This window comes from Typopeltis vanoorti, chromosome 10 (assembly GCF_054136105.1).
Source record: "Typopeltis vanoorti isolate ZY-2024b chromosome 10, IOZ_Tvanoo_1.0, whole genome shotgun sequence".
Taxonomy (NCBI): Eukaryota; Metazoa; Arthropoda; class Arachnida; order Uropygi; family Thelyphonidae; genus Typopeltis; species Typopeltis vanoorti.
The window spans coordinates 101516208-101540994 of record NC_143558.1 but is presented as its reverse complement, the minus strand read 5'-3'; the positions used below and the strand labels follow the sequence as shown (position 1 = coordinate 101540994).

Genomic DNA, 24787 nt, shown 5'->3' with positions numbered 1-24787 from the left:
TGAGCAGGATAAAATTGAATTTCATATTGAAAAGAATAACATGTAAGAAAGTTTTAAAGAGAATAAAAGTTGAACAGCTCTCAGATGTGAACTGTAAACTAAAATACACAAAGATTATTGAAGAAAAAATGAAAGAGTTTGAGAACAGGAATCAAACCTTGGAGATTCAGTGACTTGCCTTGAAGAAAACCCTGATTGATTCAGCCAGAGAGGCATGTGGTGAGGTTGTCTGCAAGGATAGAAAAATCAGAACTCCATGGTGGACACATGAAGTAAAAGAGGCAGTGAAGGAAAAGAAGAAAGCATATCGAAAGTTCCTGGCAGATAAGTCAGCTTGTGCTCTTAGAGAATACAGAGACAAATGTAAAAAAAACTAAACACTGTAGAAAACTAGGTAAAGAAAAGTGATGGGAGGACTTTGGCAAGAATATAGAAAATAAATATCAAGAAGGTGGCAAAATATTCTGGAGGTTGTTGAAGAAGCTTAGGAATGAATTAGAAAAGAGTGCTGTAAAAGGAGTTAGAGATGATAAAGGTGACATGAAAATGGGAGAAAAAGATATCCTTGAAGTATGGAGCAATTACTTCAAAAAATTGCTAAATGAAATGAGCAGTGATAGCACAGTGGTAAAAAACACTCAACAGGCATACAGTCAGGAATACATATCCATACTTGAAGTAGAAAAAGCCTTCAAAGGCTTGAAATGTGGAAAGGCAGCAGGAATAAATGGTATTCGACCAGAAATGCTGAAGTATGGTGGTATAAAAGTCTTACAGTGGCTGCACTGCATAGTTCAGAATGCCTGGACAGAGGATCGAATTCCCAATGATTGGAGTAGAGCTCTCATAGTACCTATGTATAAAAAGGGAAATAAAACTGAATGTGAGAATTACAGAGGTATATCGCTATTGAGTGTTCCTGGTAAGATATATGCAAGTATACTTGAGAAACGGTTGAGAAGAATTGTGGAAGAAAAGCTTGGTGAAGAACAAGCTGGATTCAGGCCAAATAGAGGCTGTCAGGATGAGATCTTCACTTTACGACAGATAGTTGAGAAATCATGGGAATATAACAAATGTATTTAAGTTTTATCAATCTGGAAAAAGCATATGACAAGGTGCCAAGAAGGAAGCTATTCAAAACTCTGCAGTTGTATGGGGTCAATGGGGCATTATATCAAGCAATACTTAGTCTTTATTTGAGTTGTAAGTCAGCAATTAGAATTGAAGGAAATACAGAAAGATGTTTAATGTTAAATCTGGTGTCAGACAAGGATGTATTATCTATATGGATCACATTATGAAGTAAAGTGGTATTAAACATGATATTAAAATTGGAGATGTTAATGTCAGCTCTTTGCTTTATGCAGATTATGTTATACTTTTAAATAAATCTGCTACAAGTGTGCAAAATTCTCTGACTAAATTGAATAACTGGTATGAAGGTATGAAGGTCAGCAATAAAAAGACAATGAAAATAGGCAGAATCATTGAAAATGTCAACTGCGTTGTGAACGGAGAACCTGTGGAACAAGTAAAACATTTCAACTACTTAGGCACGATTTTTAGTGAATATGGAAAATTTAATATGGAAATAGACAATGGAATAATCAAAGCTGGTATGGTAGGAAGTCAATTGAATAAATTCATATAGAATAAGAGAGAAATTAGTCAGAACATTAAATTAGCTGTATATAAGAAAGTTTTTAAACCAGTTTTAACTTATGGATCTGAGAACTGGGTCAGAAGTAAAACACTTGACCAAAGACTAGAGACTGCAGATATGAGAGTCCTGAGAAAGATTGGAGGTGTGACAGATGGCATCAATGGCAATATCATATTAAAAACGAGGATATCAGGAAAGAACTTGACATTGTCAGCATTCAGGAATGCGTTAGCAGAGCTAATCTGAGGTGGTATGGTCACTTTAACAGAATGGGCGAGAAAAGATTAGCAAAACAAGTGTTCTCTGCCAAGTTGGCAGGAAATTGACCCAAAGGACGAACAAGATATAGGTGAATTGATGCAGTAAAAAGTGCCTTAGATGAAGTTCTGATAATGTTGGAGTCTTGACAAGTAACTGACTGATTTGTAGGAAAATTGTAGATCGGAAGGTTGTAATGATGTAAATTTTTCATGTACTATCCTATCCTGTACACCCCTTGAGTGTACATGGCAGGAATTTGATGATGATGATGAAATCATTACTGTTTCATTGTACATTAAAAAATGAAATAAAATTAAAAACATTATAAAAAAGTAGAATAAAATAATAATGATAAAAATAATTAAAAGTTGAACCATCACATCATTTGCTGCTCTATAATCCAGTTATCTTTAGGTTCTGTCTACCAATGTGTTTTTCTTGTGTTAGGGTTCTGCCATCTTTTTTTCTGATGTTCTGTATCTGAATGCTCTGCAAGTTGCAGATGAGTCTTCTAAACATTTGGAATTGATAATTCATCATTCTTGTTGAAATTGGGATAATGAATAAACATCTCACAATTGTTCAAAAATCTTATATAACATATCTGGTTCATTTTAATTATTTAATGGTATGAACTCAAAACATCTCTAGAATAAAAATAAATAAGATAATTTATTAAGCTGTAGATATTATCCTTCTTTATAAGGCTATGATTTGGCCACATGTTGACTATTGTGTGCAGAATTGGTCATTGGCATTTTTTGGGTATCAAGAGGTGGTAGAGAAGATTCAGAGATGAATGACCATGCTAGTGACAAGTCTATGATTGTTCCCTATGAGGATAGATTGAGGGTGTGTGGGTTTCAGAGTTAAGCTGACAGGCAGAGGAGAGGGGGGGGGGATATGATAGAAACTTATAAGTTACTAAAGGGACATTATAAGATTGATGCAGACGAAATTTTTCAATATATGGGGAGTAGAGAAAAAGCAAGGGGTCACACTTGGAAACTAGGTTTTTTTTTTGGTGAGTGGTGAATGAGTAGAATGGATTGCTAGAGGTGGTTGTGGGTGCCCCAACAGTGAATAAGTTTAAGGGGATGTATGAAAGGTATTGTGTTAATGGATAGAGTGGGTCTCTCATGTGAGTCTTTTGACTCCATGGAGTGCCCAAAAAAAAAAAAAAAATCGACTAATGCCTTTTATTCCCTAATAGGGAGTAGGCGAGGCCTTTATACCCTATCTAGCTTTTGGAGACTGAGTGGGCAGTTCAATCTCCACCGGTAGCCAATCAGAGATAGCTGGCCCATGTCTATCACTAATTATAGCAGCTGCCGATGAAGAGGATGGCAAACAAGTGCTGCCATCTCTTGGTACCTAACCCTAACAAGATATGTCACTGTCTGAAATAATGTGGGTACTACGGTCGATTTTCTTGAGTTTACGGGACGAAAAACCAGCTTGCCTGTGCCAGAGATCGACTGACTCGGGAACCGGTCGAAGATAGGCTTAGAAAAAGTTCCTCCAGTCAGCGACTAGACTAGAACCTAGGTCTAACTTCAAGCTGGCAAGCGCCACTTCCACTGAGCTACACAGGCCTAATAATAATAATTGCTGGGTATCAAACCAGTGTGAGTGTGCATGCGTGCAGCACAAAAAATATGTTACAATCAAGTAATTTTGGAATAATTCAGATTTGTAGTGAATCTGAATTATTCGGTATGTTTTCCAGGACTTTTGTAGGTGATTTGTCTCCCAAATGAAAAAATTAATGTCTCTCAGATTTTTGAGTGACATTTCCTGATGATAATCATCATCAGGAAATGTCACTCAAAAATCTTATAGGATTAATATGATAGCTGCTGTATATTTTTAAGCTGACATTATTATAAGCATTATATCCATATTATATATATATATATTTTTTTTTCAAGATTAATCTGTTTCTCATGTCTAATATTGCATTAATATTGATTGTATTGTATTAAAAATTGAATCTTTCAGAAATCGCCAGATAAATCATGCACGTAATCTGTGGGATCGAGCTGTATCAATATTGCCTAGAGTAAATCAATTCTGGTATAAATATACATACATGGAAGAAATGTTAGGAAATGTTCCTGGAGTTCGACAGGTGTTTGAAAGATGGATGGAATGGGAACCAGATGAACAAGCATGGCTGACCTACATCAAATTTGAGTTACGCTACAAGGAAATAGATAGAGCCCGACAAATTTATGAATGCTATATCCTTTTAATGTATATGTGTAGTTTAAGTGATTTTTACTCAGTATTTTATAGGTTATTATAACATTAACTATGTATATTTTTCAAAAATAACTGCCTTAGTGATCTAACTTTAACTGTTTTTACTTTTCATATTTTAAATTTGGTTACAATATTATGTCAGAACTACTGTTATATCATGTCACTGCTATGTTATACTTACGTTGTGACTTCTTAGACAGACCTTTTGAAAAGGAGACTTAAGAATTCTGAAAGGATTTCCTTGGGGAAGAGGGAGGTTGATAATGTGAATGAATATGATATAATTCATCATCACAATAATCACAGACTAGGATCTGTTCTGGTCTCATTCTTTAATAACACACACACACACACACACACACACACACACACTCTCTCTCTCTCTCTCTCTCTCTCTCTCACTTTATTTTTGGTTTAAAATTTAATATTTGTTTAGGATGTTGAATATTTGTCATTCCGTTTACATATTCTGCCCAGTTCTTTTTATTTTTCTTTTAATGATTTTACTTCTGATTCTTTTAATATACCTAATTTCTTTTATGGTTGAATAATATATATTTATGTTTTCATGACGAATTTTCATTTTGCTTGTTTTTATTCTTTAAACAAAATAAATCTTATGACATTTATACTCATATTTCATTTTTTCTGGCATCTACAATTTGTGGACTGTGATGCACCCTGCATATGCTCGAGTTGCATTGAGTAGATCTTAGCCGTAATTGATTGGGCTGCATCAAGAAACTCGTAGTGGACAATACTGGCCCCAGTCTGCCCCCCCCCCCCCCCCCACAAAGCATAGTCTTCTGGGGATGAAGCAGTGCCGTTGAAGTGTGTGGTACTGGGTCGTTTGATGACAACCAATGGTAAGTTCACTTCCTGTTAGAAGTACAAGATCCTTTTTTTTATCACAAGTGAGCAAGTAATCCAAAAACAGCTTGTTTTTATGATGTGAAAGAAGTGAAGAACAAATTGGTAGCCTTTGCGGGACCTATTTGCTTAGCTTCCATGATTTTTCAAGTTGATGCAAGTCTAAACGAATTGTTTCACCACTCACATTAAACATTTATGAAAGTTATTGTCATTAATGTAGAATTATTTTCAACAGTGGTATGTGAGTAAGGAGTGGTGCATCTTCAAGTGATTCATCACCAGAAACAAATTTTTTAAACTATTTCTGTGCACCACATGAACTTTTTTGGTTACCTGATACTACAGCAAACACAGTACTTGACAGCTCAGTGATCTGGTTTCAATGATACAGCCTTCTTCTACCATTTTGTCCATCGAAATTTGGAATCTTTTCTTCTTCCCAGTTAGTTGTTCTGATCTCGGATTGCACTCAGTCTGAAACCTCTCCACTTGACCTTACTGCTTTTGGTGGCCCTACTAGAGTACAAGACCTGATGACATTGCTCTCACGATATCCTAGGATCATGTCTCTTCTCCGTGACAAGGTACAATAGGATAGTCTCCTCTTATATTATGTATATGTTCAATGATATATTAGCATTAATTGAAATATTAATCATGTGTATGCTTTTAAATATAATCATATGCAGTTTATTATTTCTTTAACTATGATAACTTGTAATAGTACATCCTGAAATAAAGAACTGGATTAGGTATGCTAGGTTTGAAGAACAACACAGCTATATATCAAATGCTCGAAATATATATGAACGTGCAGTGGAATTTTATGGAAATGAACATATGGATGAAAAATTATATGTAGCGTTTGCAAAATTTGAAGAAAATCAAAGAGAAGTGAGTATACTATTTTTAACATGCTTTTCCATTATATGATGAAAATTTAATCTTTTGTTATATTTTTCTGAATATGAGAGAATCCTAATAGCATTCTTTTTCTTTATACCCAGAGTGGTTACCAAACTTTTAATCATGATGTTGAAAGTTTTTTCACTTGGTTATATTATAAATTAAAGATGCCAAGAAATCATATTCTTGGTTTAATCCTTTATCCAAGTGTAAGCAAACAAAGTTTGTGCGTGAAGTAACTTCACGACTGGTAAACTCGTATATAGAAGCTCATGAGTTCACATCACTTGCCATAGTATATACTCTATATATGAGTTGCCCAGTCATGAAGTCACTTCATGTGCAAACTTTGTTTGCTTACACTTTAATAAAGGATTAAACCAAGAATATGATTTCTTGTCATCTTTAATTTATAGTATAACCAAGTGGAAAAACTTTCAACATCTCTCTAATTCAGAGTACAGTGGTGCCTTGGTTAACGACGGTAATCTGTTCCAGGATTACCGTCATTAACGAAAACCATCATTATCCAAGGCGCGATTCCCCATAAGATTTAATTGAAAATTGATTAATTTGTTTTGGCTCCTCCCCACAACCATAGTACATATTAAAAATGAGATAAAACTCATTTAAAATGTTATAAAAATATGGTAAATATCATTTATTTGTTATACAGTACATGTATTTGCTACAGAAAAATTAACATTAATAAAATGAATTGTTTATGAAAACAGTTTTTAATTATCAATCTTCACCAGAAGGAAAATCGGGCTCACTTCCGAGTTTTTTGACAAATGGACCTGTAAAAAATATGTCTAGGGTTGTTTGCTTCTGCCTCTTTTTTAAAATGTCTCTGAAAAACTGCATGGACTTTTCATTAAATAGATCTGCAATTCTGATAACCTCAGATTTGTTTGGATTCCATTTCATAGCAACATTTTGAACTTCCTCCCGCTTTGCCAAAACATTTTTGATTTCAGCAGTTGTAATTTGTTCTTTCTCTCCATCCTCATCTTCAGATGAAATTTCCATTTCCTTTTCTTCACATTGCTGCTTGAAAAGTTCTTTTAGCGTGTCAGTAGTCAGTTCTCGGTCATACATCTCCAATAATTCTTCAACATCTTCTTCCTCTACTTCCAAGTTAAGATCATGAGCAATTGCCACAATATTCTTTACCAATTTGTGTCCTTCATCTGAAGTTTCTTCATTACCAAAGGAAGGACACAGTTTCCTCCATGCTGCTTTGAGACATTTCATTGTTACGTCTTGCCAAGCCTTTACAATTAGCCTAATTGCTATGACAATGTTGAATTCTTCCTTCCAAAATTTTCCTTGGATTATGTTGGTAGCCTCACACATTTCAAAGCACCTGGTAAAAAGTGCCCTTGTGTAAAGTTTTTTAAAATTTGCAATTATCAGCTGATCCGTAGTTTGAATCAGAGATGTAGTCTTGGGAGGAAGAAAAATCACCTTGATAAAATCTAATTCCTCTGGTAGTTCTTCTTGTATGCCTGTTGGATGGCCAGGTGCATTATCCAAGGATTAAAATGGCTTTTAGAGGCAGATTGTTTTGCTCAAGATAGGCTTTGACTGTTGGTCCAAACACTTCGCGAATCCAGTCTCTAAATTCTATTCTTGTGACCTAGGCTTTGCTGTTAGACTCCCACAAAACACCGAGATTGGGTTTAGAGACATTGAACTTTTTGAATGCTCGGGGATTCTCTGAGTGGTAGATTAACATTGGTTTTACCTTGCAGTATCCACTTGCATTTGCTGCTAAAGGCAATGTTAATCTATCATTCATTGGTTTATGCCCAGAAAGTGTTTTTTCTTCTTTTGTGATAAATGTTCTGTTGGGCATTTTCTTCCAAAGTAACCCAGTCTCATCACAGTTGAAGACTTGTTGAGATAGGTATTCTCCTTCTTCTATAATTCTTGTAAAGCTATTGACAAATTTATCTGCTGCTGCTTTGTCAGCACTAGCTGCCTCTCTGTGTCTGTCCACACTGAATTCCTGTTTTTTAAAGTTGTCAAACCAACCTCTGCTACCTTTATAGACTTCAAGATCAAGTTATTGATCCCGAAGTCTTCTTTTTCAAATTTTGATAAATCTGTTTAGCTTTCTGACAGATTACATTTTGAGATGTAGTATCACCTGCCATTTCTCTTTCTTTGATCCAAATTAGTAATAGATTTTCCATTTGCTCAAAAAGAAGCCCTCTGACATTCGAACCTTGAAGTTCCCTTAGCTACCATAAGTTCTTCTTTCTTAACCAAAATGGTTGATATTGTAGAATGACTGGTTTCATATATTCGAGCTAGCTGCATAACTTTCACACCTTCATGATATTTTGCTGTTATTTCTTTCTTCTGTTCCATAGAGAAAATTTTGCTGTTTTTTTTTCCCTCACCAGCTTTCTTTTTGGGACCCATTTTGTCACACGCTAAAAAAAATTCACTGTATAAAAAAAAGATATGCAAAATACGGTATTATTACTACATATTGTACAACACTAAGACAAGAGATACAAAGAACATATCGTCACCTGAAAATAAAAGTAAAAGTTCAAAAAAAAAAAACACTTTTAGAAATAAAAGTTAACAGTTAAATTCGAAACCTGCAATTTTTGACTTAGTGCATTTTGCTTGTAAGGTGACGATATTAGATACAGCACTTAAGATACACTACATGCACTGATTAGCAGCTTATAGATACGACGATTATTATACAGATGAGATTTGATTTTGCCTTTTGTTGGTGAACGAACAGTGACATGCACCTGCCGATTTATTGTCTATATGAACCAACACATAAAAAATAAATGCTCAAATACTCATTTTCATCATAAAACACATTTATAACCACAAATTTTAAAATAAAGCACAGTACACTACAAGAAAAGAAACAATAAATGGAAAACGTAAACGTAAGCTATAATGGGTCAAACATATCTGAGCTTCACAGCTATGCCACGTGGCTGTTCTCTATTTGACAATGTCTTCCAATGCGTGGCTGAGTGCGATCGGAAAATTCTAGTTTTTTAGATCGGATAGAGGTTCACATAATCGAGAGTCGTTAACCAAAGCCTGTGTCATTAACCAACAGATTTTTTATTAGAGCCACTCGTCGTTAACCAAGTATGTCGTAATCTGAGGCCGTTGTTAGCGCCAAGGCACCAATGTATTTTAGTAATAAGGTGTGACACCTTTTGGCTACTTGTATATGCAAATGATGACTAAAGCATTACTTCATCCTTGGTATCACTTCTGGGTCTGGCTCCCACTAATGAGACTTCAATTCTATGCCATACTATCAGATTTTTGTTTCTTCAAGAAACATGCTTCTGCAGATATAAAGATATAAATTTGGGATTTAGCTGACCAAATTGTATTCTTGGCTTAAACCGCAATAGTAAATGATGGTACAACACGACAGAATTTCATGCCGACTGGGGTGTTGCCCGGTTAAATGAGGCCCCCGTTGTTTTCGCCAGGGCAAACAGCGAAAAGTCAGCTACTGGAACAAACCCTAAAACGCACCCCAACTCTACATCACCAGAGTTCAAGATCAGTACTATCAACATAAGAAGCCTGAATGGCTAAAGGAAATGGAACTAGCTGAGGAATTGGATAACTATCAGATCGTGACTGAAACAAAAAGGGCAAAACTGGTAAGATATTTTTGAGCAATAAATACAAAATGTTATATTCAGGCAATGACAATCAAGGAAAAGAAGGAGTAGCCATAGTAATGAACACTAAATACAAGGCTAATCTTCTTGAATGACAGGCAGTTTCAAGTAGAGTGATATGGATAAATATCAAAATGGGGAACTGGACAATGAGACTTATTTGTGCCTATGGTCCCACAGAAGGTTCTACTAAGGTAGAAGTGGAAGAATTTTTTGAGGCTTTAGAGAAAGCAACCGACACAATGAAAAAAGAAAAGTTGGTCCTTGTTGGGGATCTAAATACCAGACTAGGAAATGATTGTCAGACACAAAAATATTTTTGGAAATATGAGCAGCTGTCATTGTCTGTTTAGCCTCATCTGGCCATATTCTGCTTTGATCTGCCCATTCTGGAACTCAGTCTATTAAATGTCTTTCATCTTTGCCAGTCAAGATGTAAGCCAGAAGGATGAGATTCATTTAAGTTCAGAGCCTCTGGAGATTGTTCTTGCCACATTGTTCACCTTGTAGCTTTTATGGAATCAACCAACGGTTCCATTGAGTGAATAAAACGTTTCCTTGATCTTAGCCTCTTATGTGCTGCATAAGAGGCTAAGATCATCTCCATACGAAGGATGCCATTCATCATTTAGTTGTTGTTTCCACTCATATCTACTCTGTGTGTGGTCCTTCTGATGTGAGGAGGTGCAATGCCAATCAGTGAATATAGATAGTCAATTTTTGTAGACTTAAGGCAGCCAGTAATGTGCCGACATGTTTTATTTAAGAACCTTATCAATAATTTTGACATGTGATGATCTTTCCCAAACAGGACTAGCATACTTGGCTGTTGAAAAGCAGATTGCCAGTGCAGAGGTGTGCAGCACTTGTGGATTTGCACCTTACCAAGATGATGTTAATCAGCGCAGAATATTATTCCGTGTTTGAATTTTAGCTGCTGTCTTCTCTATGTGTCGCTTATAATTTAGGGTCCTATCTGGTGTAACACCTAGTTAAGTTGGACTTGGATAATTGACCAGTTTCACACCATTCCATTCTATATTCAACTCTCTCTTCGCCTTCCTATTATTGAGATGGAAAAGACACATTTGGGTTTTACTGGGATTTGGTTTCAGTTGGTTTTCCGTATAGTAAACTGTAAGGGTTTCTAGCTCTTGTGTGAGCTGCTTCTCAATGTCATCAAAGGATTTTGCTATTGCCCGGTCATCTGCATATAAGAAGGTTCTTGACCATGGGTTTATAGGTTGGTCATTAGTATATATATATATATATATTTTGAAGAGGAGGTGGGGGGGATAGCACACTTTCCTGAGGTGGACCATTTTTCTGAATGTCATCTACTCTTTTTTCTTTAAAAATCAACAAAGAATCTCCTGCTGAACAGCAGCGACCTAAATATCTTCACTAACCGATAGCTGTTTGTCATGCTGTAAATTTTGACTATCTAAGATTTAGTGTGTCATATGCTGCTGTCAAATCTATAAATACAGCTCCTGTTGCTAACCCCCCCCCCTTTCAAAGCAATAAACTGTGTTAAGTTTAATACTTGTCCAGTGCATGATCTTCCTGGTCTAAATCCTGCCTGTTCTTTTATCAGCACTTTCTCTATTTCTGGATTTAGTCTGTTCAAGATTAACCTCTCATATAGTTCACCCACCATTTGTTGGTCTCTACTTGGCATTTTGCCAAGAATAGTTGATTCATGCTGAAGTGGAGAAAGAAATGAAGGATGTACGAATTGGTCGCTAACACAAAATCACGTGCTTTCTTGTCTGTCGCTGTGTTTATGTATAAGAACTATTCACGAATTTTACATGGTCAAGAAAAGAGTGCCAACTGTTCCGAAATTGATTCCTGCGCTTAAAGAAAAAATTAATTTTTCTTGGAAAAGAGAAACTTTAAGGAAAATACTTCATGAAATAGGATTTTGTTTTAAAAAGTCCCAGAATAAAAGGAAACTTATCATGGAGTGAAGTGACATTGTTTTATCTAGAACGCAGTATTTGAGAGCAATAAGATGTTTCAGGGAGGAGAAAAGACTGATTGTGTATCTAGATGAAACTTGGATTGATAGTAATTTAATTTATGGAAAATGTTGGCAGTCTAAAGAAGAATGTGGAGTACTACAAACCAGAAATGCCTCGCGACGCATAATAATATTGTGCGCCGATGGAGAAATGGGTTTTTTTCAAACTTACTATACAAAGCCAATTCAACTACTGGAGATTACCATGGGCAAATGAATTCTACGATCTTCGAAAAGTGGGCAGAAGAAAAACTGATTCCAAACCTTCCTAAAAATGCTGTTGTTATAATTGATAACGTTTCATATCACTCTATTCGATTAAACAAAGTTCCAAATTGGTCTAATAAGAAGCAAGTTCTTATGGATTGGCTCCCTGCAAATAATATTTCTCATTCCCCAATATGCGAAAAATTGAATTGCTTAATTTGGTCAAAAGAAACTCGCCCACAACTAAACTATTTAAATTCAACACGATGCTCAAAGAGCATGGATTTCTAGCTTTGAAGCTACCACCATATCATTGCGATATTAATGCTATTGAGTATGTTTGGGCAGAAGTGAAAAGTTTCATTTGCCATTGCAACGTAATTGGGGATATTGACGTGTCAAAACTTTTTAAGTTTTCAGAACAAGCGATTGAAAGTATTACAGTTCAAAACTGGGGAAAATATTGCTCTCGTGTCACCTCATTGGAAAATATGTATTGGGACAGAGATGGAATTATCAAAGAATTATGCGAACCTTTGGTGATCAGTTTAAGTGAAAGTGATGGTGATTCGGACACCGATTCAGATGACTCTGAAGATTAAAAGGAGTTGATAATGGTATTTGGGGTGCTTAAGGGTCAAAGCTGTATAAATGAGAGGAGACCTCCACATAGCCTTTAAAGGAATGTGGAGAACCGACCAGGGCTTCTGACCTAATGTCCAATCCTCACCTTCTCGTGGTGCACCCTGTTGGGTATCTACTTTGATACTGAACGAACGAGGATGGGCTGGCAATTTGGGATTTAGCCGACCAAATTGTATTCTTACTGGTTAAACCAAAATAAAAAATGATGGTAAAACATGACAAAATTTCATGCCGGCTGGGGCGTCGCCCGGTTAAACAAGGCCCCGTTGTTTTCGCCAGGGAACCAGGGCGAACAGCGAAAAGTCAGCTACTGGAACAAATCTGAAAACAAACCCCAACTCAACATCACCAGAGTTAAAGATTGGTACTATCAACGTAAGAAGCCTGAATGGCAAAGAAATGGAGCTAGCTGAGGAATTAGATAAGTACCAGATCGACATAATAGGGGTGACTGAAACAAAAAAGACCAAAACTGGTGAGATCTTTCTGAGCAATAAATACAAAATGTTATATTCAGGCAATAACAATCAAGGAAAAGAAGGAGTAGCCATAGTATTCAACACAAAATACGAGGCTAATCTTCTTGAATGGCAGTCAGTCTCAAGTAGAGTAATGTGGGCAAATATGAGAATGGGGAACTGGACAATGAGACTTATTTGTGCCTATGGTCCCACAGAAGGTTCTACTAAGGTAGAAGTGGAGGAATTTTTTGAGGCTTTAGAAAAAGCAACTGACACAATGAAAAAGGAAAAGTTGGTCCTTGTTGGGGATCTAAATAGCAGAGTAGGAAATGATTGTGAGACATACAAAAATATTTTGGGAAAATTTGGAGAAAAGAGCAAAGCTAATAATAATGGCAAATATCTGTTGGATATCTGCTCAGGACATGGACTGGTTATTACTAACACCATGTTCCAACAAAAAAATGTGCACAAATTCACATGGAGAGAAGAGGCTAGGAATAAGAAAAGTCTCATTGACTATGTTATTGTTGACAGTGATGTTTTCTCCCTGGTGCAGGACACCAGAGTGTACAGAGGATTTGAAATTGGAAGTGATCACTGTTTAGTCTTGAGCAGGATAAAATTGAATTTCATATTGAAAAGAATAACATGTAAGAAAGTTTTAAAGCGAATAAAAGTTGAGCAGCTCTCAGATGTGAACTGTAGACTAAAATATAGAAAGATTATTGAAAAGAAAATGAAAGAGTTGGAGAACAGGAATCAACCCTTGGAGATTCAGTGGCAAACTCTGAAGAAAACATTGATTGATTCTGCCAGAGAGGGATGTGGAGAGGTTGTGTGCAAGGATAAAAAAATCAGAACTCCCTGGTGGACACAGGAAGTTAAAGAGGCAGTGAAGGAAAAGAAGATAGCATATCAAAAGTTCCTGGCAAATAAGTCAGCTTTTATTCTTACAGAATACAGAGACAAATGTAAGAAAGCTAAACAGTGTGTAAAACTAGCTAAACAAAAGTCACGGGAGGCCTTTGGCAAGAATATAGAAAATAAATATCAAGAAGGTGGCAAAATATTCTGGAGGTTGTTGAAGAAGCATAGAAATGGAGGAAAGAGTGCTGTAAAAGGAATTAGAGATGATACAGGTGACATGAAAACAGGAGAAAAAGATATCCTTGAAGTATGGAGTAATTACTTTGAAAAACTGCTAAATGAAACAAGCAGTGATGACAGCACAGTGATAAAAAACACTGACCAGGCATGCAGTCAGGAATACATATCCATACTTGAAGTAGAAAAAGCCATCAAAGGCTTGAAATGTGGAAAGGCAGCTGGAGTAGATGATATAAGAGTCTTACCGTGGCTGCACTGCATAGTTCAGAAAGCCTGGACAGAGGGACGAATTCCCGATGATTGGAGTAGAGCTCTCATAGTACCCATATATAAAAAGTGAAATAAAACTGAATGTGAGATTACAGAGGTATTTCCTTACTGAGTGTTCCTGGCAAGATTTATGCAAGTATACTTGAGAAACGGTTGAGAAAAATTGTGGAAGAAAAGCTTGGTGAAGAAAAAGCTGGATTCAGGCCAAATAGAGGCTGTCAGGATCAGATCTTCACTTTACGACAAATAGTCGAGAAAGCATGGGAATATAACAAGATCTGTATTTAAGTTTTGTCGATTTGGAAAAGGCATATGAAAAGGTTCCAAGAGAGAAGCTATTCAAAACGCTGCAGTTATATGGTGTCAATGGGGCATTATATCAAGCAATATTTAGTCTTTATTTGAGTTGTAAGTCAGCAGTTAGAATTGAAGGAAGTACAGGAAGATGGTTTAATGTTAAATCTGGTGTGAGACAAGGATGTACATTATCCCCTCTGTTATTCATTATCTATATGGATCACATTATGAAGGAAAGTGGTATTAAACCTGATATCAAAATTGGAGATGTTAATGTCAGCTCTTTGCTTTATGCAGATGATGTTATACTTCTAAATAAATCCGCTACAAGTCTGCAAGATTCTCTAACTAAATTGAATAGCTGTTGTAATAGATATGGTATGAAGGTCAGCAATAAAAAGACAAAGACAATGAAAATAGGCAGAATCATTGAAAATGTCAACTGTGTTATGAATGGAGAACCTGTGGAACAAGTAAAACATTTCAGCTACTTAGGCACGATTTTTACTGATGATGGTAAATTAAATATAGAAATAGACAACAGAATCAGCAAAGCTGGTATGGTGGGAAGTCGGTTGAATAAATTCATATGGAATAAGAAAGAAATTAGTCGGAACACTAAATTAGCTCTATACAAGACAGTGTTCAAACCAGTTTTAACTTATGGATCTGAGAGCTGGGTCAGAAGTAAAACACTTGACCAAAGACTAGAGACTGCAGATATGAGAGTCCTGAGAAAGATTAGAGGCGTGAACAAATGGCATCAATGGCAATATCATATTAAAAATGAGGATATTAGGAAAGAACTTGACATTGTCAGCATCCAGGAATGCGTTAGCAGACCTAATCTCAGGTGTTATGGTCACTTAAATAGAATGGGCGAGGAAAGATTAGCAAAGCAAGTGTTCTCTGCCAGGTTGGCAGCAAAACGACCCAGAGGATGACCAGATATAGGTGGATTGATACGGTACAAAGTGCCTTAGACGATAGAAATATAAGATCTGATGATGTTGGAGTCTTGACAAGTAATAGACTGATTTGGAGGAAAATTGTAGATAGGAAGTTAGTAATGATATAATATTTTCATGTAGTACTGTCATATCCTGTACACCCCTTGAGGGTACATGGCAGGAATTTGATGATGATGATGATAATGGTATTTTTTTCCAACATTTTTTTTGCATGGATTTGTTAAAAGAGTCACAACAAGTCATAAATAATTAATCGGTTTAGGACATTAAAGTGTCTCAGTTCTCTCAACTGTAAGTTTAGAATATCTAAGTTCATTTGAAAAAATTTCTGTTTTGCTGTGTAATTATTTTTATTTTATAGAAAATTTTCTTAAAAATAAACCTAGTTAAATTTTGTTTTATTCTATACCTTTTTTTAATTTTGTTAATACTCTACGTACATTTTTCCAACTGTTATACAAGCAAAATAGTTTTATTTAAAAACACTTTAAAAACAGCAATGTTCATAAAAGAAAAGCTAAATTTTCCGACCTGTAATAATAAACAAATTCATCCCAGAAGACAGATTGATTACCCTATTATCGGAATGGATACTCCTTTTTCTGACATGTGCAGAAGTGGTCGAAGGATCTTTAATCGGTGGGCGATCTATACAGCTTCAGTGTTGTGCATAGGAGAGCTATAGGCCTCTAGCTCTTTGGATCCTCAGCCGGTTTACCTGGTTTCAGGATAGGTATTACTTTCATTTGCCTCCATATGCTGGATATTTTAGCAAATTTCCAACAAAAGTTGAAAAATTCTAATAACCACTCTGTTGCCTTTTCTTCCCGATTTCTTAGTATCTCGTTTCTGATATCATCTATGCCAGCGGCTTTTCCTGGTTTTAAGGCTTTTAAGGCATTTACTGGTTCCTCTTTAATAAATGGTGCTTTGAAGAGATTATTTTCTGAATCCCTAACTTTTTTAATATAATCTTTAAGTATTTTTCCTTTAGTACTTTGTTTACCATTCAGAGATAACTGAGTTTCAATTTGGTTTGCATTTATATTAACTTCGGTTGCTGCTGTTATGGGGTCACCAGATAATTTTTTGAGTAAGAGCCAGGCTTTCCTGCTACTGTGCTTCATATCTAAGCTTTTAATTTTTTCTGCCCATTGTTGACTTCTTTTTTCAGTCAGTGCTGCTATAAGTTCCTCTCCTGCATCAATTGTTTCTGATGAAAATGGAACTTTATCATATAGGTCACAATATCTTTCATATATTTCCACGTTGTGCTCTGTAAAACCTGGAATGTAACATGTTCTACAACCTCTAGGGATGTGTGCCTGGTAGCAGACCGTCTAATAGCTTTGGGTAACTTTCCATAATTTTCCGGTCTGGATGAAATGTTGGTCAGGTTTATGTCTAATTCTCTTGAGAACTGTTCCCAGTTAGCTTTTTTAAAATTAAAGCATCTTCTAAGTGGGATCTTCTTAAGTCGGACTGTTGGGAAAACTTCCAGCATTATTGGTCTATGTTGTGAACTTGGGATTGATGCAAGTACCTGTTTAGTGCACAGATTAGCTATTCTATTACTAACAAATGCATGGTCTGGGTCATAACCCCTTTTCCATTTTCCACTGTTAAATGATGATGGCTATTTAGGATCATGTATAAGATTCATTTGATTACTTCCAGCCCACTATTCAACTAACTCTCCATCCTCATTTGTTTCACTATAATTCCGCTGTGTGCTATGACTGTTAAAGTTGCCTATAATAATAGCAGATTTCCTTTGTGTTAAGTACTGGGACATTTCAAAAGCAAAGGTTATACTAGGTGGTTTATATACTGAAAAAACACTGATGTTATCCATATCTCTTCCAGGGATTTCTATGTTATTTTGTTTAGTGATTAGGCATCCTGTAACTTGGAGCTCCTGCTGAGAGAAGATAGCACTTTCATACTTTTCATGTGGTATATCTTTTATGAGCTTCATTCCAGCAATTTTAGGTCTGGCTTGTTGATGTCCTTTGTGTGTTTCCTGTAGACATAAAATATCACATTTTTGTTCTTTACACATTTTTGCAATAAGATCTTCTTTTACAGAGGAGAGGCCCTCTCTATTGTGTGAGATGATTGTCAGGGTTGGTTCCTGTAAGGGCCGTTGAGTTTTAGTCATTGTGTCTCTAATAAAGAAGATGCTGGTCACACTATAAAACTAGAAAACTATAGAAGACTTGCACTATACTATACTGTAGATCGCTGGTAGCAGAATTCGCAGCTTGTAAACAAGCCAACAGGGGTCCCAACGTGAACACTTCTGTTATGACTATTGAAATTGGAAGTGATCCCCATTATTCTTGAGCAGGATAAAATTGAATTTCATATTGAAAAGAAGAACATGTAAGAAAGTTTTAAAGCAAACAAAAGTTGAGCAGCTCTCAGATGTGAACTGTAGACTGAAATATACAAACATTATTCAAGAAAAAATGAAAGAGTTTGAGAACAGGAATCAAACTTTGGAGATAGTGGCAAGCTCTGAAGAAAACATTGATTGATTCAGCCAGAGAGGCTGTCTGCAAGGATAGAAAACTCAGAATTCCTTGGTGGACACAGGAAGTTAAATGGTCGACAGAGGAAGTTAAAGAGGCAGTGAAGGAAAAGAAGAAAGCATATCAAAAGTTCCTGGCAAATAAGTCAGCTTCAGAAGGATTGGATAGAGGGACGAATTCGATGTTATTATAAATTTAGTTTAATCCTTTATCCAAGTGTGAGCAAACAAAGTTTGTGCCTGAAAATATCTTCAGGACTAGGGTAAGGTGGTACAACACTGGGAAACTCGTTGCAAAGGTGGAGCAAGCTAACATCACTCCTGTCTCAGTATCTCCCATAATGCAAAACACATCTCTCTGCAGATATGTATAATGTTATGCATTAAGGGAAAGGCCACTACCTACACTTATTCAACAAATCTCGACCTTTATTCAGGTCTCTTCAGTGGGAGCCAGGCCCAAGTGGAAATACCAGGAAGAAGCATTAGCAAGGTCATCTCTACCTATAGGAGTTGCCAAACGGTGTGCTATCTTTTTATTAAATTACTTTGGATTTAAAGAAAGATGTTGAAAGTTTATTTTTCACTTGGTTAGAATATAATTAATTTCGTTTAATCTTTTATCCAAGTGTGAGCAAACAAAGTTTGCGTCTGAAAATATCTTCAGGACTGGGGTAAGGTAATACAACACCGGGTACAACAACCTCACCATTGCTTCTGCCTGGTATCTCCTGCTGGGGCTGGCTCCAACTGAAGAGACCTCAATAATGGTCAAAACTAGTCTGGGTAGTGGACCCTCCCTTAATGCATAACATTATACATATCTGCAAGGAGATGTGTTTTGCATTATGGGAGATACTGAGATAGGAATGATGTTAGCTTGGTCCACCTTTGCTATGAGTTTCCCAGTGTTTTTTTACCTTACCCCAATCCTGAAGATATTTTCAGGCACAAACTTTGTTTGCTCACACTTGGATAAAGGATTAAACTAAATTTGTTATAGTCTAACCAAGTGAAAAATAAACTTTCAACATCTTTCTCTAAATCCAGAGTAATTTAATAAAAAGGTGGCACACTGTTTGGCAACTCCTATGGGTTCTAGTAGTAAGACTTATACGTTGGTTAGACATAACTGGTAATTAGTTTACGGAATTAACAACGCATATAAAGTATATTAATTAAAGGTAACTTTAATGAATAACTTCTATATTTCGGCAATGTCACATTGCCATCTTCGGGAACATAAAGATATGGTATGTGCACTCAGGAACTAACACAAAGCAAATGAGGAAGAAAGCAAGAAACTAATATTGTTCTTAAAGTCCTAATGGTGCCCTCTTGCGGGCTAATTTGGTAGTCTTGGCAGTTGGGCCGAAGTTCTCATAATGAAAGTTCTCCCAAATTTGGGGCAGTTTCATGCATCAAAATTTGTTGAGGTTAGGAACGTTTTTTAGAGCTGCTGAAGATTCTTTGAATAATCTTTCGTATTTAAACTTGCTGCGATGGATTATTTTTGTTTTCTTCCAACGAATTTTATGGTGAGTATCTAAGACATGGTCTGCCAGCCCTGCGCAGCTGTACTGGTGAAACCGGATAACCCACCCACACTGGCAGATACATTCACCAGCAATCCCCCCCCCCCCCACACACAACAATATGGGGTGATAAAAACACTATATAACAGGGCAAAATTAATCTGCTCAGATGACAAGGCCCTGACTATTGAACTAAACCACATCCTCAACACTTTCTTAGCCAATGGCTATAACCCCAAAAAAATCCAAAAAATACTAAAACCTGTAAACCACAACCCCCCTCCCCCCCTCCACAATAAAGATTACACCAAGTCTATCACCATCCCCTATATCCAGGGCACCTCTGAAAAAATAACCAATATCCTCAAAAAAAAATATGACCTTACTTCCTGTTACAGACCATATAAAAAGTTGGGATCCCTTATCTGCTCTACCAAAGACCAACCACTTTCCCTAGACCTACCTGGTGTATACCAGGTCCCTTGCAGCTGCAAATTGTCCTACTTTGGCCAAACAGGCAGAACAACAAATATCAGGATTTCAGAACACCAAGACTACATCTGGTTTCACCAGTACAGCCGCTCTGGGCGGGCAGACCATGCCTTAGATACCCACCATAAAATTCGTTGGAAGAAAACAAAAATAATCCATCACAGCAAGTTTAAATACGAAAGATTATTCAAAGAATCTTCAGCAGCTCTAAAAAACGTTCCTAACCTCAACAAATTTGGGTGCATGAAACTGCCCCAAATTTGGGAGACTTTCATTATGAGAACTTCAGCTCAACTGCCAAAACTACCAAATTAGCCCGCAAGAGGGCACCATTAGGACTTTAGGAACAATATTAGTTTCTTGCTTTCCTCCTCATTTGCTTTGTGTTAGTTCCTGAGTGCACATACCATATTTTTATGTTCCCGAAGATGGCAATGTGACATTGCCGAAATATAGAAGTTATTCATTAAAGTTACCTTTAATTAATATACTTTATAGGCGTTGTTAATTCCGTAAACTAATTACCAGTTACTCCTATGAGTACAACAACCTCGCCATTGTTTCTGCCTGGTATCTCCACTTTTGGACCTGGCTCCCACTGAAGAAACCTCAATAAAGGTTGAAACTATTCTGGGTAGTGGCCCTTCCCTTAATGCATAACATTATACATATCCGCAAGGAGATGTGTTTTGTTTTATGGGAGATTCTGGGATAGGAATGATGTTAGCTTGGTCCACCTTTGCTACGAGTTGCCCGGTGTTGTACTACCTTACTCCAGTCCTGAAGATATTTTCAGGCGCAAACTTTGTTTGCTCACACTTGGATAAAGGATTAAACTAAATTTATTATAGTCTAACCAAGTGAAAAATAAACTTTCAACTTCAAAATTTTAGACGATTGGAGTAGAGCTCTCATAGTACCCATATACAAAAAGGGAAATAAAACTGAATGTGAGAATTACACAGGTATTTTCCTACTGAGTGTTCCTGGTATGCCAGTATACTTGAGAAATGTTTGAGAAGAATTGTGGAAGAGAAGCTTGGTTCAGAACAAGCTGGATTCAGGCCAAATAGAGGCTGTCAGGATCATATTTTCACTTCACAACAAATAGTTGAGAAATCATGGGAATATAACAAAGATCTGTATTTAAGTTTTGTAGATTTGAGAAAAGTATATGACAAGTGTCAAGAGGAAAGCTCTTCGAAACGCTACAGTGATATGGTGTAAATTAGACATTATATCGAGCAATACTTATTCTTTATTTGAGTTGTAAGTCAGCAGTTAGAATTGAAGGAAGTACAAGAAGATGGTTTAATGTTAAATCTAGTGTCTGAAAGGATGTTCATTATTCCCTCTCTTATTCGTTATCTATATGGATCACATTATGAAGGAAAGTTGTATTAAATCTGATGTCTAAATTGCAGATGTTAATCTCAGCTCTTTGCTTTATGCAGATGATGTTATACTTCTAAATAAATCCACTACAAGTCTGCAAGATTCCGTGACTAAATTGAATAACTGTTGTAATAGATATGGTACGAATGTCAGCAATAGCATGACAAAGACAATGAAAATAGGTAGAAGCATTGATAATATCTACTGCATCGTGAATGGGGAACCTATAAAACAAGTAAAACATTTCAGCTACTTAGGCACAATTTTTAATAGAGATTGTAAATTAAATATGTCAAGTGACAACAGGATCAACAAATCTGGTATGGTAGGAAGTTAACTGAATAAATTTGTATGGAATAAGAGAGAAATTTGTCAAAACACTAAATTAGTTGTATACAAGACGTGTTCAAACTAGTTTTAACTTATGGATCTGAGAGCTGGGTTAGAAGTAAAACACTTGACCAAAGACTAGAGACCACTGATATGAGAGTCCTGAGAAAGATTAGTGCGTAAACAGATGGCATCAATGGCAATATCATATTAAAAATGAGGATATTAGGAAAGAACTTGACATTGTTAGCATCCAAGAATGTGTTAGTAGAGCTAATCTCAGGTGGTATGGTTACTTAAAGAATAGGATACGAAAGATTAGCAAAACGAGTATTCTCTGCTAGGTTGGCAGGAAAAAGATCCAGAGGAAGACCAAGATTTAGTTGGATTGATATGGTAAAATGTGCATTAGAAGATAGAAATATAAGATCTGACAATGTTGAAGCATTTACAGGTAATAGATTGATTTGAAGGATAGAAAAATCAGACCTGCATGGTCGACAGAGGAAGTTAAAGAGGCAGTGAAGGAAAAGAAGAAAGCATATCAAAAGTTCCTGGCAAATAAGTCAGCTTGTGCCATTAGAGAATACAGAAACAAATGCAAGAAAGCTAAACACTGTGTAAAACTAGCTAAACATAAGTCATGGGAGGAATTTGGAAAGAACATAAAAAATAAATATCAAGAAGGTGGCAAGATATTCTGGAGATTGTAGAAAAAGCTCAGAAATGGAGGAAAGAGTGCTGTAAAAGGTGACATGAAAACTGGAGAAAAAGATATATGCTTCTTGTATGGATTAATTACTTCAAATAACTGCTAAATGAAACAATCAGTGACAGCACAGTGGTAAAAAAATACTCAACAGGCATGCAATCAGAAATACATCTTCATACTTGGAGAAAAAGCCATCAAAAGCCTGAAATGTGGAAAAGCAACTGGAGTAGGTAATATTCAACCTGAAATGCTCAAGTATGGAGGTATAAAAGTCTAACAGTGGCTGCACTGCATACTTCAGAAGGATTGTTCTTGTTGAGAGGCTTATAAGCTGGTTAAACATGATAACTAATATTTAAGGAATTGACAGCGTATACTAGAAATATAAATTAAATAAACTTTAATATATACTTTCCGATATTTCGGCAAACGTCACGTTGCCATCTTCTTGGGAACTTAATACAAAGACACGTGCACGCAAGTACTACATAACAGCAAATGAGAACTGAAGCTAGGAAGCTAACATTTTCCTAAAGTCCTGATGGTGCCCCCTGGCAGGCTATATTGGTGGTTCTTGGCCTTTGGGCTGAAGTTCTTCTGATAAATGTTTCCCAAATTTGGGGCAGTCTCATGCATCCAAATTTGTTGAAGTTTGGCATGTTCCTAAGGGCTGAGGCTGATTCCATGAATAGTCTTTCATACTTGAACTTGCTACGGTGTATGACTGTGGCTTTCCATCTTATTCTGTGGTGAGTATCCAGAGCGTGGTCTGCAAGCCCAGAGTGGCTGTACTGGTGAAATCGGATGTAATCCTTGTGTTCTGAGATTCTGATATTTACTGTCCTGCCTGTTTGGCCAAAGTAAGACAATTTACAGCTGCAAGGGACCTGGTATACACCAGGTAGGTCTAGGGGAAATGGTTGGTCTTTAGTGGAGCGGATAAGGGATGCCAATTTTCTATGTGGTCTGTAACAAGTGGTTAAGTCATGTTTTTTTAAGATTTTGTTGATTTTTTACAAGGTGCCTTGGATGTAGGGAATGGTGATGGATTTAGAGTAACCTTTTTTTGTGAAGGGGAGGTGGTGGTGGGTTGTGGATAACTGGGTTCAGTATTTTCTGGATTTTTTGGGGGGTGTAGCCATTGGCTGAGAAAGTGTCACGGATGTGATTTAATTCAGTGGTTAGGGCTTGATCATTTGAACAGATTATTTTTGCCCTGTTGAATAGTGTCTTAATAACTCCATATTGTTGTGAGGGAGGGTGATGGAATTGTTGGTGAATGTATCTGCCTGTATGGGTGGGTTTTCTATAAACTGAGAAAACCAAGGTTTCATTAGGTTGGCGGGTGACTAGTGTGTCTAGGAAGGGGAGGTTATTGTTTTCCTCTTTTTCTAGGGTGTTGGTTGTTTAAGTGTGTTAGGAAGGAGAGGAGTGAATCCGGGCCATGTGGCCAAATAGCAAACATATCATCAACGTAGCGAAGCCATATGGTAGGTTTTTGTGGGGCTGAGTTTAAGGCTTTCTCTTCAAAAGTCTCCATAAAGAAGTTGGCCAAGGGTGGGGAAAGTGGTGAGCCCATGGCTGTCCCCTCTATCAGTTTGTAGAATTTTTCCTGCCAAATGAAATAGCCTGAGTTCATTGTAAACTGAAATAGTGCTGAAATATCGGGAGGAAATTTAGCTTGGATTAGCTCTAGGGTTTCTTTGAGGGTTACATTCGTGAATAGAAAACCTCCCCATTAATTACAATCCCACCAACTCACAAATTAGAAAACTTCATAGGCTCCTTAAGAAGGTTACTTCTTGGCCTGTGGAGGTTACCAACAGACTAAAACCCTATAACTCTAGACCCCCCCCCCCTCGCATATATGGGCTCCCAAAAATACATAAAAAAATGTGCCATTACGTCCCATAGGGACGTAATGGCACATTTTCTTACAAACTAGTCAAGCATTTAGCCAAAGCGCTCTCACACTATACTGGCAACATACCATCACACATAAAAAACTCAGCTCACTTCAAAGCCAGTATAGAAAACCTTACACTGCAACATAATGACATCATGGTCAGTTTTGACGTCTGGATCTTAGAGCTGGGTCAGAAGTAAAACACTTGACCAAAGACTAGAGACCACAGATATG

The 24787-nt window shown here is 36.6% G+C and overlaps 1 protein-coding gene across 1 annotated transcript in view; it reads left to right on the top strand.

The window, feature by feature from the left end:
- The window catches only part of crn (pre-mRNA splicing factor crn), a 300399-nt gene that overhangs the window by 121963 nt on the left and 153649 nt on the right, over nucleotides 1–24787 (top strand). Inside the window, exons 6-7 of the mRNA XM_090398753.1 lie at nucleotides 3929–4170; nucleotides 5781–5959. Of these exons, the coding sequence (XP_090254879.1) occupies nucleotides 3929–4170; nucleotides 5781–5959 (421 nt within the window). The remainder of the gene's footprint in view (nucleotides 1–3928; nucleotides 4171–5780; nucleotides 5960–24787) is intronic.